Source organism: Perca flavescens, chromosome 21 (assembly GCF_004354835.1).
Source record: "Perca flavescens isolate YP-PL-M2 chromosome 21, PFLA_1.0, whole genome shotgun sequence".
NCBI classification, from domain to species: Eukaryota; Metazoa; Chordata; class Actinopteri; order Perciformes; family Percidae; genus Perca; species Perca flavescens.
In genome coordinates, this window is record NC_041351.1 from 16,327,698 (window position 1) to 16,344,318 (window position 16,621).

The window sequence follows — 16,621 nt, forward strand, 5'->3', positions numbered from 1 at the left end:
ATTGATTTCAGCACTCGAGGAGGCTGGCTCCTTTACAGAATGATCTTGCGCCGGGTTGCAGTCTGTGAGTTTTTTAATTACATTCAAACATGCATATTAATTCAACAGCCTCACGCTTTTCTGTAGAATACGAGACAAAATGTTCCATTTCTGATGAGCTATGTGACGCAGAGCCTTCCTACTGCATGTGAAGAGGAGCATGTTGCAGCTCCATCGCACCACAGGCCTTTTATTTATTTATTTTTATTTTTTCATTTCTTCACTTCTCAGACTGCACAAGAGGTGAGAAGTGAAGAAAAGAAAGGAGTGAAAATGTAATTCCCAAAACTGATGACTGTTATACAAAATTACAAGAACAGAAAGACAAAGAGGCAGCATTAACTCTTAATATGCCCAGCCTTGGGCCAAACTAATAAAACCACAATTGAATCAGCTCTAAATAAATGATTGTGCTGCAGTTTAATAGCATATCATCTCCCTCACTGACAGCAATGGATTTGACGGTACTATAAATCTTAGTTATCCCACAAGTTGAAATTGAAGGACATGTCTCGGGGACAAATTCACGTTGTTGCTTCATTTCCCCTCACTCATTTTGTATGTGTCCTGAGGTTTTGTTGGCAAACACTGAGCTCCACCCGGTGGAGACAATAAGAATTGTAAAAAGAAAATAGCTGTACAAAGTGTAAATGTAAAACAAAACATCCAAAGCTACATTATGTCAAAATGTTACTTAATGACATGATTTTATTTTGTTGTTAAATCAATGCCAACATACACTGCTACCCCACAAAAAGATGAACACAGTACATGTCAAACATTACATTATATCACAGATTATGAATGGAACAATAAAAATCATTCTCATGCATTTGTGAAAATAATTCATTCCCCCCAGCATTTTGTTATATTTATACATCTCTTTCATTTATTCAAAATGAAGTAAATGAATGTTCATGTGACATACATATGTCAGTTTATCGGTTTATATACTGCATGTGTTGGATGTAGCACAGTATCGACACCAGACCAGGCACTAAAGACAATACTTTATTCTGCACCATGTGCCAGAAATTAAAGTAGCTTGTGGTTTACTGATGAACACTCCTCCGTGACTGTGACACTGACATTCAGTAAATCTATAATGTTGACGTATATTATTACAACCGTCAATATTACATTTTTATTTGGGTGGGACTCCTGTTACAAACTCAGTTAATGGTGCCTTCCAGTGCAGTCTTTCACAGTGGGAAATGTACAGCTTGTGTCTTTTGTTGTAGGTTTTTGAGATAGGTTTGAGGTTTGATTATACACGACTTGAATTAAAAACATTATAAAATATTAGAGAATATTATAATATAATGTATTGAGAAGCAGACAACAAGCCGGTCGTCAGTTCTTATATATGAAACTACTGTTTGAACTGTGCCATTTTAACTCCTGGTAAAATTTGACATGTTTGCCATACATCTCAAACAGATGATGAATGAAAGTTATACCCCAACTTGTAAACTGAAGCAATGTTTTCTTGCCAAATAAAATATTTTCTGTTAAAAGTTGCTAAAGGAAATAGTGAGGAAAAACGTGAGACAAATAAGTACAATGCAGAAAACATTCATTTGCAAGTAAGTTAATTTACTTTGAGAGGGTGAATGAGCAATACTTATCATTCATACAAAATGTATATTACTTTGAAGAAATGTGCAAACAAAGCTTTAATAAAGGATGCCTTCACATGCTCTCTGATGCTGGCATTTGGAAAAATATACAGTTAGAAATATATACACATCCAAAAGTAGCACTTCTACATACTCATTGTGGGCATTAGCAAGAATATGCTTGCATAGTTAAGTGCATGCATAAGCAAATTTATCATGCAACAACTGTCATATACGTCAAAATCTCTTTTTTCAGTCTATGTCAGTGTGTTCAGTGTTGATCTACTCTGCGATGCAAGCTAAAGATGTGCACAAGCTGTGAAGTCAGACATGAAGACGGAAGATGGGCGGACTCAAACATACCATAATGCTCTATGTACATGTATGGTGCGTTCAACGAAGGCATCCCGTCTGTCTTTGAATACGTGTGCGTATAGTGGCTTTTTACATTAACCCTGTGTTCATCTGAGAGGAATGTTTGGAGATGTCTGGCAGTCTAAAGAGGCTGATCCCCATGAGGAACATGGGCACCGCAGTTTAAGTGTTGGCATCAGCAGCTGGAGGACAGAGGTGGCGACGGATGGGAGGTTGTCTGAGGGGTAACAGGTCATTACTGGTAAATAAAACACAAACTTTTAAGAACCATTATAAACTCACGTCTCCAGACATTTAACACCAACGACACATGCTTCACTCCTGCACTTTCTTCCCCTTCTGACTTCTCGAACGTTTCGATTCTGCCTGCACAAAAAATACTTCTTAAAGGCTGTCGCGCAATTACTACATCAAGGAGCATATGTAAACAGCGCTTCAGGTTAAATAGGCTTAATTGTGTTTGACTTGAAATTACATTTTCAGTGCTTAATAAATATTAAAATTGAATTATAAATTTACCAACAGCTGCAGGTATACAATTGAGATTAAATACTTCACTTTGATTATCTGAGGCACTGATGTTTGTTTACATATGGCTCTCAATATTCACGGAGAGCTGTACATGAAGATTTTTGGAAATAATTCCATGTTTCACTGCATCAGCATGTTAAAAATTGCCAGTAAACTTCCTTTGGCGACTGAGAAGTCTGTGTTTGATATATCTCAAAAGTTTCTTCCCACTATTATATCTGCTTTCCACCTTGTGCAAAGTCACTTTTCCTTTTCACCTCCTACTGAGATGTACTTCTCCCAACTATGCTACAGACAGAACAAGGCAATCATTTCAATACATGTGCAGTCCATGCTTATTTACAATACAGTATAATATTCCTCAAAATCAATGCAATCCATACAAAGTGCTTTGTTAAAATCCATTCCTTAATAACTATTTAACAACGTGGAAAGTAGGTGTCCAGTATGGCAGCTGGTATTCAGTAACCACTGAAGAGCTACGGGTGCGTTAAAGATGTTAGTTTGATGGTTAAAACACCTCAGAGCTGCACTAGAGAGATTGTTATCAGGCCTTTAAAAGAAAGTCACTTGGCCTTGTGGCTAGTTTGTGTAGAGCTGATGGGGATCTTCCTGGACTGCATCATCTTTTTAGCAGGCTCTTTCTTTGAAGGCTCTTTTGCATTGGCAGCGGACTTGCCGGTCGTTTCTGCTCCAGAAAGCTTGGACCTTGTGGACGGCAGCAGTGAATGCTTAGCTGGAGCGGACACCTTAGAGGACTCCTTGTCTTTGGCTGTGGTCACATTACTCTGGGCCTCTGAAGCCACATTCTGGGCTTTCTTGCTCGCACCGTTTGGGATTCCCTCTCTAGCTACATCGCCGCCACCACCATCCTCTGGACTCGCTTTAGCCTCTCCCGCCCCTGCTTTCCCACCATCGGCTGATTTCCGGGTCTCTTTGGGCCTCAGAGCAGTTTTGAAGAAGGATAAACCTTTGTCTTCTGTCTTACTGTTCCTACGAGGTCCTCTTGATGGCGGGGCTGCGCTTGCAGAGGAAACACCCACACTTGAGGATCGGAGACTAGCCATGGAGGAGCTACTGCTTGAGCTCCGGCCTGCCGTCCTGTTCTCCACAGCACGGCCCGGCCTGACCTCTGCTCTACTAGCAGCACTCGACCTGGAGGGAGGCCCTCCGTGGTTAACCTTCTTCTCTGAGACCACGGTAGTCCGTGAGGATTCCCGGCTAGTGCTCCTGTCTGCTGCTTTAGTCCTTCCTGAGGCTAAGCTTTTCTCGCCTCCCCCTTTGGGTGATGTCCTCCTCTGAGGGTGTGAGCTTTGTAATCCTGGAGAACCACTCTTCTTCTGTTGGCCAGAGTCAGAATGTAATACCTCCGGGGCTTGGGATGATCCTTTCTTGCAGGGGGTTGCAGTTCTCGAGGAACCGGCCTTGCTAGTTTTAGGCAGCCCATCACTTTTGTCTTTGGGGGTTGATGCTGATGCTCCTGTCTTGGTCTGTGTTCGAGACGGTAACTTGTCAACAGCTGGGGATGCGGGAGACAGAGAGCTGGATGATGTTGAGGAGGTGGCAGGGCGTTTCTTGGGACTTGCTGAGGTCCTTTTAACACTGGCGCTATCTGCAGCCCCATTTCTTTGTTTCGGGTCCTTTGCAGTTGCCCCGTGTCGAGGACTGAGCTGTTCAGCAGCAGTGACTACATTGTTGTTATCCCCAGCCTGGGTCGAGCTCCTCTGCTCTGCCTGTGCCACATTCTTGGAGTGAACCTGCTCTATCAGCCTCTTACTGCCTGGATTACTATCCAAAGCTGCAAGGGTCGACTTGCCCCCTGAAGCTCTGTCTGGCTTAGGTGACCCAGTGCAGCAGGAGGCTGACAGCTTGGCATCAACCACCTCTCCTATCCTCTCCAGTGTGGTGGAGGAGGAGTGGGATTCCAGGGAGAAGCGTGAGGGAGAGTTGGAACGGAGTTGGAGTTTAGCAGAGTGGGGCCAGGGTGGTTTAGTGACATTTTCACTGAGCACCAGTGGGCTGGCAATGGAAGACCTTGAGGAGAATGTTTGTCTTTGCATGCCTCTTACTGCTGGCCGGCTCGATAAGCCTGCATGGTAGAAAGACATGCATCAATATAAGAACATATCCACATTTGTCACATTTGAAGCATTGAAAACAAGTCAGAAATTGTGTGTATTTGGATGAGTCTATATTACCATCATCCTCGCTCCTTTCACCGGCAAACTCAGCAGACTCAGAGAGGGAGGCCAGTGAGGTGCGTCTGGAGGAACCAGATGAGGCTTGGCTAGGTGGACGGCTGCCCATTAGCCGACTGATCCAGTGCTCACACAAAGAGGAACTGGTGGATCCTAAAGTCCCAAACAGACAATGGTTGAACCAGGGGTTGATGCATAGACTGTATAAGGTGAAGCCAAAACATCTGGATCGCCCCCTAGTGGCTGGCTGCAGTATAGGTCATAAATCCCCACCCCCATCATGTTAAAGGGGTGATAGAATGATTATATAGGGTATTTCACACTGTTCCTTAAGGTCTCCTAATAGAGTATGTAACATTGGTTTGGCTGAATATTGCTTGAATGCTATTTTATGGGTCCTTAACTACCCTGTGAATATAGCCCTATTTGTAACAAGAGCTTTTCTTCCAAATATGGTATGCTCATGAATATGTAGATGAGCTGCGCGTTTGTCTACTATTTCGTTATTAAATTCACTTCTGAGACTTTTTAATGCGAGAAATCAACTATATAAAGCTCAAATATGGGCCGTTTTATGAAAATTGATGGCTAATTGCAAATTTGGTAAGACGTGTCGGACATAGGCTATGTGTCCCATTTAATTCTATGGGAAAAGATCGTTGCTACACTTTCGTCATAATTGTCATATATTTACAGTTTGAATTTCGTCATGACATGTATATCACAGCTACCTTAAATTCTTAACAAAGCTAATTAAGATTTAAATTGAATGTATTTTGTGAATTTTAGAGGTTTTGTTAGGAGGAGGCAAGCTAGCTCTCATTGATAGATCTCCATACAGCTCACTCGCAGACAAGAGGCGTTTATTTCCCGATCGTTTGTTTAAATAACTCAACACACATATCGATTATAAGATTAACTGGAACCTGTGGTAAGAGATTGTGGGTGTAACAAGCTCGCTGACCACGCTCTCACTCACACACACCGACCATTTAGCAGGAAGAGGGGAGCTGCAGGCCCTGGAGCTCTGTCAGGGCAGCGGTGTTTGGTAGTCCACTAACCCAGAAAAGGTGACTTTGCACGGGTTATCGAGCACCGTGGGCCAGCCATGACAGAGCTCCATCTACCTCACAGCGGGCCGGTTTAGCAATCAATTTTCGTAAAACGGCCCATATTTGACCTCTACATAGTTGATTTCTCACATAAAAAAGTCTCAGAAGTGAATTTAGTGGTTAAATAGCAGATGAACAATGTAGCTATACAATTTCTGAGATCTGCGCGACCTATTCAGAAGACTAAGCTGACCTCAGCCTATGTAAAAGTTGACGTCAACTCGGCAGCTTGTTGAGATTCGCCCGTTTTCAGAGGCAGTTTCAAATTGTGAGATTTGCAGAGGAAAGAGGTGTCAATGGGATTTTGAGGTTCTATGTATGTACTATTTACCCACCAAGTCGTTATTCAACTATGACAGGGTGAAATTGGTTTTGCATTCTATCACCCCTTTAAAGGATGGGACATTGGACAAACAAAAAAATCGAACTACAGATCAAATACATATTTCCCAAAGATGTTTTCTGTCATTTTAGGTAGTTGCTATCACGCTGATGTTTGTTCAAGTGTTTATTTTTGTGATAAGTTTGGTTTTTATTAGTTTGATGCTATAAAAACGGGGTGAAATGTCATGATTGACAGCGGTTATTGACTAGCGGTTGGTCGGGCGGATGTATGGGCGGGGCTTTGATACCGTGACTCCACCGCCCGATCACTACTCTGCGGACTCTGGCTCCAACATTACAAGATGGCAGCGCCCACATACGGGATATTTTGGCTTCACTTTTGTTCAGTGGGAGGAAGTGGAGACGGGTCGTCCATCTTCATATACTGTCTATGGGTTGAACATGTATAATATATTTAAACATGTACATACGAGATTGTACAAGCTAATAGCAATAAAGATTACCTCCCACAGAACTGTTGGCAGACCAAGATGGAATTGTGGCACGTCTCTGATAAAACAAGATGTAACCGGTCTGCTTGCAGACCTCATCTTCAGGTATGGGCTGAACATCACTATCATCAAAGCAATACCACTGTCCATCTATGGAGTTCTTACAGTGAGCTACAGGACACAACACAATACAATTATATTAATATCTTGGAAAACTTTTTTGAAAGAAACAGTTGTGGTTGGTTGTTGATGCTGCTTTGCTACCTGTGTAATGTCCACCCTGCATGGTACCATGATGGTTACACACTGCATACAGGTCATAAAGGTAGTCCTCTGGGTCACGGCCCATCCCATACGGACGTCTCCACGGTGACCAGTGGGAGGGGAGACTCCAGCTGCTCTGGCTCCTCTTTACCATATGTGGTGCCATGTCCATGCCTGCGAGCGGGAACTTAACCATGTTCTGCATCTTCATTCGTCGATCCCCATCCTGAAGTCACGACACATTTATGGCATTTCATTTCTACTTTTTTAAAGTTCCTACACAGTAATATGAAAATTAATAATCTCTTTCTCTCACTTATATATATATATATATATATATATATATATATATATATATATATATATATATATATATATATACATACATACATACATATATACACACACAGTACAGGCCAAAGTTTGGACACACCTTCTCCTTCAATGTGTTTCTTTATTTTCATGACTATTTACATTGTAGATTCTCACTGAAGGCATCAAAACTATGAATGAACACATATGGAATTATGTACTTAACAAAAAAGTGTGAAATAACTGAAAACATGTCTTATATTTTAGATTCTTCAAAGTAGGCCACGCTTTGCTTTTTTCATAACTCTGCAAACCCTTGGTGTTCTCTTAATGAGCTTCATGAGGTAGTCACCTGAAATGGTTTTCACTTCACAGGTGTGCTTTGTCAGGGTTAATTAGTGGAATTTCTTCCCTTATTAAGAAAAAAGCAAAGGGTGGCTACTTTAAAGAATCTAAAATATAAGACATGTTTTCAGTTATTTCACAATTTTTTGTTAAGTAAATAATTCCATATGTGTTCATTCATAGTTTTGATGACTTCAGGGAGAATCTACAATGTAAATAGTCATGAAAATAAAAAGGAAACGCATTGAATGAGAAAGTGTGTCCAAACTTTTGGCCTGTACTGTATATTTTACTTTTAGAAATCTAAGCATTTTGGCACTTTTATTTACTAGACTGTCAACATGAGTACCTGTCTAAAGCGTTTCAGGTGAAGTATGAGGATGTCTGGCAGGGTCCACAGACTGAGCTTGATGCTGCCCTGCTGAAGCTGCTTACAGTGTGGACAACGCCATGCATCATCAGGAGCAAGCTGAAATGAATGTGAAGAAAAGTAAGTAATTAAAAAGTAACATTTTACCTGTTAACATATGCTTTTTTTGTATACTAAAAGGTATGAACTTATTTCTTTAAACATGTCGTAAGCAATATAATATAGCAAAAGAAAAGTGGCAGAAAAGTGTAATTGTACTGCCATCTACTGTTTGTAATTGTCTGCCATCTTGACACCACCACTGAAATCAAATGAATAGAAATATAACCCAACATCACATCCCTTACTCACGCAAACCTGAATCTTAGTATGCAGCAAAAAATAAAACACTTCTTCAATTCTAACACTCCTGCAGCCTATATGACAGCATGTCTCAGCCTACCTGTTCCTCTTTGGTGTAGAGTTGAAAGCACTGGGCAAGTGAGCAGGTCTGAGGCTGCAGGTGCTGCTCCTTTACTTGACGCACGCTTTCAGCATCTGGGATGTATTCATCCTCAGTTCTTTTGAACAGACTGCGGGGGCATAACACGGCACAAGTCACAGAGGGATCACACAAAACTTGAAAAGACATTTTACTACATGTATTTGTGTTAAAACGCAGAGCTCTGAAAGGATACATCACACATCTGCCTGCCCTGAGCTTAATTAAAGTGTGAGTGATTGTTGCTTCAGCTGTCACTTACTAGTCTTTCGTCTCCTTGTCCCATTCAACAACAATTTTGACATGAGGTGGCCCTCCAGGACCACAAGACTTGTATGCCCTGTTGGTAAATAGATTGAGAGAAACACATATTATATTTTTTTTGTTCATTTTACTCATTATAATTTTCTTAGAAGAAAATCTCTAAAAACTCAGACAAGCTATTATAAATCTCAGGAGATATATTAACATCAATACGACTGAAGACTCCGCCTACATACTGAAGCTTTAAGTGGCTTGAACTCACTGCAGGGTTTATATATTGACTATTCAAGTGCGGTAACACTCCCCCCTTGTGGCGATAAGTAAAATTACCTCTCCACAGAGGGATGGCAGAGCGGCTGCTCCTCCTGAGGCAAGAGGTATGTGATTCCAACCACTCCTACCACACGCAAAGTGAAGGGCCCTACCTACAGACCGTCAAGGGTAAGACGTTAAAAAAACATAACACATTAAAATGGAATTAAAAGATTATTAAAAATCAAAAAGTATGCAATGAGGATGTACCTGCACAAAGACTCCAGGGCGCAAAAGATGCCGCATCTTCTCCAAGATCTCTTTCTGAAGCACATCCCATGTCACTGTACGCTCCAAATACAGAATAAAGGGATTACCAAACCTGCCGGAATTACAAAAACAAAAACATCAGTTTTAAAGATTTCCTTGGGATAATAATTTAAACCTTTTCAAGTGTTGTTTAATACCTGCGTCCTTGCTGTCCAGCGCAGGCTCTGTTACACACCAGCAGGACGATCTTCTCAGCCTGTCCACTATTTTTATTGGGACTCTGAGGTGGGGTCGTCGGCTCTTGTATTTGTGTGGATATCCTATTATTATCTGTGCCATACTTCAGGTTGTTCTGGTTGAGATTTGCATGTGGGCTCCCTGTATTAAACACAGAAAATTTAAAGATTCAAATGTGAAATTGAAAATGATACACGTGTGTGTGTGTGTGTGTGTGTGTGTGTGTGTGTGTGTGTGTGTGTGTGTGTGTGTGTGTGTGTGTGTGTGTGTGTGTGTGTGTGTGTGTGTGTGTGTGTGGCAGCTCCCCGAATAAAGCACATCTCTAATATTAGTCCATTTCTAATCTGATCTCAACTCCTACAGGCGTAATAAACTTATTTCTCAGGGACAAAAACAGGATGTACTGTATATGTACCACTTCGCTTGGAGCGGATCTGCTCTGGTCTGAATAGCTCAGGTGTCTCGAAGGCAAAGATGGAGTCACTCTCCTGAATGATCTCGAGGTCGTCGTCGTCGTCACAGAAGGAACGGTGAAAGCCGTCAAAGTACATTTCAGTGAGGACGATCTGAGCAGAGACAGGGAACAAAAGCAGGTTTGCATTTGGATTGAGTCATTTGATGAAAATTTGTGAAACAAACTAACAAGTGACAAAAAAGAGGTGCTTCCAAATATCAAAAGAGGCTTTATATTCTGAAATACATATATCGATATTTATAAAGCACTGATAATAAAAGGCTGGTCTTTACTATGAGATAAATCAAATACTTGACCATCAAATTCTCTCACATCTGACTGGAAAACACTCCTTCGCCATCCAGTTTCCTCAAAGTAGCACACCCTATCTTTAATCCTCTAAATCTTGATACATTAATGGTACTAAAAAAAGGAAGTTTCCTAATAAGACAGCACCTGTTGGGCAGGGATTTTGGTCTCTTGGGCCACAGCTTGTCTCAGCCTGGACACGGTGCCAGAAAGAGGCACCGCCACCCCGACTCTCATGCAGTGGGAGCACTTTCCTTGGTACACCACTGTCACATACAGGGGCCTGCAACACAGAAAGACTGGAATTAATTGGCTGTTTCATAACCACGACTGGACTGATGTTGCAAACATAGACAGCTTCTTCTAATTTTAACTTCCTCCTGTCAGATATTTCACGGTTTTTGTCAAAGCTGGGTTTGACACTTCTTTTAATGCTGGGTTCAGACTGGGTCTCGTCTCGTTGCACGTTTTGGATACAGGGACTTTTTTTGTCTGACAGATATTGTCTTACTCATAAACAAGATGCAGAGTCATCTTACCGTGTGTGAGGTACCGGGATTGGCAGTGAGATGCAGAGGAAAGGATCAAAGGTGTTGCTCTGTTTCTGGCAGTGAGGGCAGGTCAGAGAGGACCTACACACAGACATGGCGAGAATAATTACATTCAGCTGGAATACTGTGATTGTGTATCATTACAAAGAAATGTATTTTTTTGGGATATATGCTTATTCACTTTCTTGCCGAGAGTTGAATGAGAACATTGATACCACTCTCGTTTGAATGAGCTGGTATTGATCTTCTTATCTCAACTCACAGCGAAGAAAGAAAATAAGTGTGTTTTGCAAAATATTGAACTGCTCCTTTCAAATTAGTGGAATACAGGATAGAAAAACCTAACATCCACTTCCAGGAACAGGGTGTTCACAACGATCTGTACAGTTTGCTGTTAAGAGCATAGGAGAGCATAAAGATGCAGTATTATCGGTGTATCATTTTAAACATCAGTGCCATATATTACAGTAATGAATAATACAGTTAGAGTTAGATAAAGTCAGTTACATCAACTTTATATCCCTGGAGTTTAAACTTGTAATCACCGTTTCTTTTTGTCAATACAATGGCTTCAAGTTCTGTTCTTAGGTCAAGCAATGACACCTGAGAAAGTTCTGTTCTCTGAAGAAGGTCGTGGGATATGGTCAAAAGCTCTACAAAATAAACTAGTAAGTGATCCTTAAGTTTTAGAATTTTATCACAAAAGTTGTGTGTTATGTGTTGTGTGGCATACGTCATAATTGTTGCGATATAGAAGATACAGGATGTTATGAACTCCTCATTGATTTTCAGTCAATATGAATGTGAGCTAGTAGTAAATGTTTGCAGTCGGTATAAACAGAGTATATACCAGCAATTGAAAGTTTCACCTGTATTGTGCCTGAAACAACTCTTGTACAAAAGATCCAGGTGCTGGTAGTGGAGATCCTTCAGGGGCATTTTCCTCTTCTCCTGGAGGCTGGGAAAACAACAGACACAGAACAATTATTTGGCAAACAGGCACGGTAAAATGCATGTTATATAACAGCGGCAGTCACCGGTAGTACACTTTATAGTATCGCAACATTCAGTTTATTTCAATATTGATCATTTGGGAATTACAAAAGACATCCTGTCAAAACATAAAATCACTGTTCAGATATTCACACAATTTTGAATATAAGGTACTCTGTACAGAGAAAACTGTGTTCTAAGTTGCTGTTTACCTTCCTGGGGGGTCTGATGTCAGGGTGGATGATATGGTTGAGGTCTTCGTGAACTCTATCCAGCAACCAGAGGAGGAATTCCTGGGCATCGTGCTGGGAGTTACCCTTGAACTGAAGAGCACTCTTGGAAACCACATTCTGCAGCAGGACAAACACATGATTGGTTTAAGTGGACTGCTCCTAAAACAGAAAGGATTTTGTCGACATCACTGTCTCGTCATAAAATATTCAGCATGTTTGACCAGGATGATGATCAGCACAATCCTAAAGGTCAGCAGCGATGCGGGTGATGGTGAGACGTAGGCGCGGCGAAGCTTTTCAAAAACCGGGACACAGGCGGAAAAATTGACATCTTAACGTCACTGACGATTAGCTATCGGAGATGACAACAGTGTTTACTCTGCAGAGCCACCCAGTAAAGTCACCTCTACTGGCTATCAAATGTCACGCTGGGTCAAAGACATGAGGGGACTGTGTGTCTTTCCCAGCCTGTCCCACCAGACGTTCTTTTTTCATTTTGAAGGCATTACCAATGCAGCCTCAGCATTTTGTACAAGATGTGGTGCAAATAAAGAACTAGCCTTCCTTCTGTGGCTTGGCTACAGAGGTTTGTTGGTGATAGCTCTCGAGCTAGCCTTAGTATACCCCTCTGATTATTAGGGGTGGGAATCACCGCAGGCCTCACGGTACGATACCATCACCATACTTATGTCACGATACAATATTATTGCGATTTTAAACATATTGCAATATTCTGCGATATGTTGCAATTAATTGCCCAATTTCAAATGATGTCCCCAAAAGAAAACTTTTTCAACATCTGTTTCATTGAAAAATGATAATTTTCTCTGTTTGTTCATCGTCATCATTACTTCAATTTTATTGCTGCAAAATGGGATTGTCAAGCAGACAAACGGACCAACACATATAAGAATAGATCGATACTTGGCGTCTGTGTATCGATACAGTACTGCCACGGAAAACATCGTAATACTATGCTGTTTTGATTTTTTTTCCCCACCCCTACTGATTATGAGTCAATTTTAAGGCGAACAAGCAATTAAGAGATTTAGACAGAGAGTGAAATGCGGACTGAATATTAATGAGGCACTGTTTTAAATATCTGTATTTCGTGTAAACAGCACACCTTGACAAAAATAGTGTGTCCTGTGAATGGCAATGCTTTCTCAAGGTTTTGGTGAAATAAAAGAAAGTGTAAATAAAATGGGTCTGATGCGTTGTGTAAAAGTAATAATTTTAATGTCAAAATATTGATGATGCTCACAATATACTGTATGCAACAGTACAAATATAATTCGAAAGGGGAATGTTGCTCTTAAACAGCTACAGTAATTAGTTATTCCGTTCAAATCAGTTTCTCATTTAATATCCCTACAATACAGATCTACAAAATAAATCTAATAATATAAAAACATAAAAAAACATCTAATAATTTTATCAACTATTGATTTCAGTTACCTTGTGTTGTTTACAGACTCCCACCATTTGTTGGATTTGTTTCCCCATCGATCACATCGTCAAATTAAGCATCGCATTTCACAAATGTCTCTTGCTATCATCTATGAGAGTTTGTGCAGATCGTACTCAGTGGCAGTTTGGTGTACAACAACAAAATCCTCAAACCAATTGCTTCTGGGAGAAAATGGTCTCTGAGACGCAGCGGATAATTCCCCTGTGTTATTATTACGGATGTCTTCCTAATGATCTTTAAGTGCTCTCAGTTTCGGCTCAGATTGTGGTCGGAGGGAAAGAGGCGCAAAACCAATAGCAAAAAATGTGCATGCTGAGCTGTGATGTATACTGACCACAAAAATAACATTGCTAAAGTTCAATTAGCTGCACTTAAGTTGGAGATGTACAAGTTGGTGCGCAAAATAACAATTTTGTCAAAAGAGTATGAGAATCCTTTCAATCCATCCAAATATTGGATCTTTTAAGTTATTAAAAGGGAAAGTCTACTGACTTTGACTTTATTTCTACTTCACGAACATATATACAGAATGATGCTATTAAAAAGCAACAGCTTGGGATGTTAGCCAAAATAATTTACATAAAACAAAACAAAAAACAAAAAGATGAATCACCATTAGCTTTTGGATATATTGCCAGGATTCCTCATTTATCACAAATGAAATACTAAATTTTACAAATATTGTAAATGTAAAGTGCCTGATAGTCTGGGTTTGAACTTCTTTTTTTTCCAATGAGTTACAGATTCAAGGCCTCTCACTCGGGAGAGAACAATCTATATCCAATCAGACAGTTGGTACTTTGGCTGGCAACCAAGGTAGAAAAAAGTGGACAGAAATAGTAACACTGTCAAGAATAAGCAATGTGTTGTAACAATTTAAATGGTCTCTGTTATTTTGAACTTCTGAAAGAAAGAAATAGGTTATCAGACAGAAAAAGACATAAAAATAAAGTATCCCTGTTGCGAAAGAACAAACCTTTGTGATTGTGACAGGCGAACCAACCATGAGGTGAAACGATGAGAAAGAAAAGGAGGCTGCAACAAAAGCTGATAAGTGTGGGACAGACAATAAAGCAGTTGCAAAAACAGATGAGTTTTATTACAGCTCAGATCTAGGACTCAGCTGACCGGCTAAAACAGCCTTTTGAAGTAAGCAGCGTTAGTCCAGGAACACTGACTGCACCTGTTTCATTAGGATTAATTCTCCTATAAAAAGGCTGATTGTAAGTGCAAATATTACATGAACTGATATCAGAACTGTGAGATGTGCTGGAATCTGATTCTTGACTAAAGAAGAGACCTGTCTGCAATTATTCTGACAAATGAAGGAATTTTATATAAGACAGACTCAAATTCATATTTTCCGTACTAACCGGTGGGACCAAAGCATCTGCATCTGGTATTATAGATGTCAGAATTGACAGAGCACAGAAAGTTTTTATTTCCCACTGATGATTTAAAAAGTAGTCTCAGATGCTGCGGATCCCACTTATCGTGTATTGTCCTTAATGGTAAACAAATGGCACAAAGTGGGGCTGAGGTGCTATTCAGTAGGGCCATTTGCAATCCTAACAGCGACTGTAGGCCTACTCTTCTTTTAAGAATGACATGGACCAAATAAAAATGCTGGGGCTCCTGATGACGAACAGCAAAACAACAAAGTTATTAACTTGAGAAGACATCTCAGTTTGTTTGTTATTAAGTTCCTCTGTAAGTATTAAAATAAATCAGGGGGCACTGAAGGTATCTGGAAACTTTATTCTAAGCAGGATCAAGTTTGGGTCGATATGAACTAAATAGCCAGCCTCTCTGTAGCTATATAGTACAGTGTAGTCTGTTGTTAGATTTATTAACACGTTTGAACCAAATTAATCAAATAACATTCTTCAGACTGACGAGTAAGGAGTCCTGCATGATTCACAGCCTACCTTGAAGTCTCTGCTGTGCTGAGGTGTGTACTCGAAGGTCCACAGAGCCCGAACCAGACCGGACAGCTGCTCAGTCACCTCCCCAGCCTCCTGCTGCTGGCTCCCCTTCTTCTGCACCAGCAGCCCGTTGGACTTGGACTTCTCGTTGCTGCTGCTCGTCTCTGTCCCTTTAAACTGCTCCAAAGCCAGGTACTCGGCAAAGAGCTCCGTGTTGCTCAGGCACTGTAAGATAGCGTTCATGAAGCAGGTGTTGCCGTGGTTCTTGAGTCCGGCGACACCCGGCACCTTGTCCCCGAAAGGGAAACCCCCGCAGTCGCTATCGTCGGACGGGACTGACCCTGCGGTGGTGGTCGGGATCAAACTTGCGTCGTCCTTCTCATCCTCGGCGGCCTGCTCCTCGGTACCGAAATGAGACAGAGTCGACAGAGTCCGGAGAACTCTGTTCATAAAGCTCCCAACGGAGCGGACAGAGCTTCTCCGGAAGAGTTTTTTACTAAAGGATTTCTTCTCCTTGTTACTGACAACTTTCGACATGGTCGCTCTGATGGCTTTCCCCGCTTTTTTTACACCTTAATTCCAGAAAGGGCCCCCCTTTTCAGAGCATCGCCTCGATCATCCCCATGTAGTGACAGCTCCTTCACTTTCTGGTGTTTTACAAAAGGCCCGAGCATATTTCACAGACACACAAGGCCTGGCAGTTCTGGGGATCATATGGAGACAGTGGAGCAGCATGAAATCAGCCCACTTGCAACACTGCGTACGATTGCATAAACAGCCTCCATGGAGAGCCGCTGTCAGGGCGCTTCACATGAACGCATGGGGTAGTCCCGCACCAGCCGTCAGCCATCATCTCTGGCGCTCGGTCCGGTGACATAACATCACCCGTGCCATTGTTCAGACACAAAAACAAGGCGATGTGGTCGAGTATCAGCGTCCGTCAGACATGCACATCAAATCAACCTTTCACAATTAGGCTGAGAGTGACGAGCGAAATTCCTCATTATTTATTAAAGAAGCCGCAGCTCCACCCTTTAAAAAGGCATTTCTTCACATCTGGTCATCACATCCACGGCGATGTTAAAAACCGAGCGCTTGGTTGGTGATATTTACCCAGTGGATGTCTTCCCTAAATCGCCTCCACGGTGGGCGCGCTCGCAGGAGCTCTGCCAAACTGAGG

At 41.4% G+C, this 16,621-nt stretch overlaps 1 protein-coding gene across 1 annotated transcript; it reads right to left on the reverse strand.

Moving 5' to 3' along the window:
• Window positions 1-1,734: 1,734 nt before the first annotated feature.
• LOC114548051 (ubiquitin carboxyl-terminal hydrolase 31) lies at window positions 1,735-16,126 on the reverse strand. Its single transcript, XM_028567722.1, has 16 exons — window positions 15,445-16,126; window positions 12,025-12,162; window positions 11,689-11,777; window positions 10,808-10,900; window positions 10,416-10,551; window positions 9,924-10,071; window positions 9,466-9,646; window positions 9,269-9,380; window positions 9,077-9,171; window positions 8,745-8,822; window positions 8,444-8,573; window positions 7,981-8,100; window positions 6,975-7,200; window positions 6,723-6,881; window positions 4,763-4,915; window positions 1,735-4,653 (listed from the first exon to the last, which is right to left on the reverse strand). The coding sequence occupies exons 1-16, from the start codon at window positions 15,976-15,978 to the stop codon at window positions 3,131-3,133; spliced, it is 3,915 nt and encodes a 1,304-aa protein (XP_028423523.1). The 5' UTR covers window positions 15,979-16,126; the 3' UTR covers window positions 1,735-3,130.
• Between the last annotated feature and the right edge of the window lie 495 nt (window positions 16,127-16,621).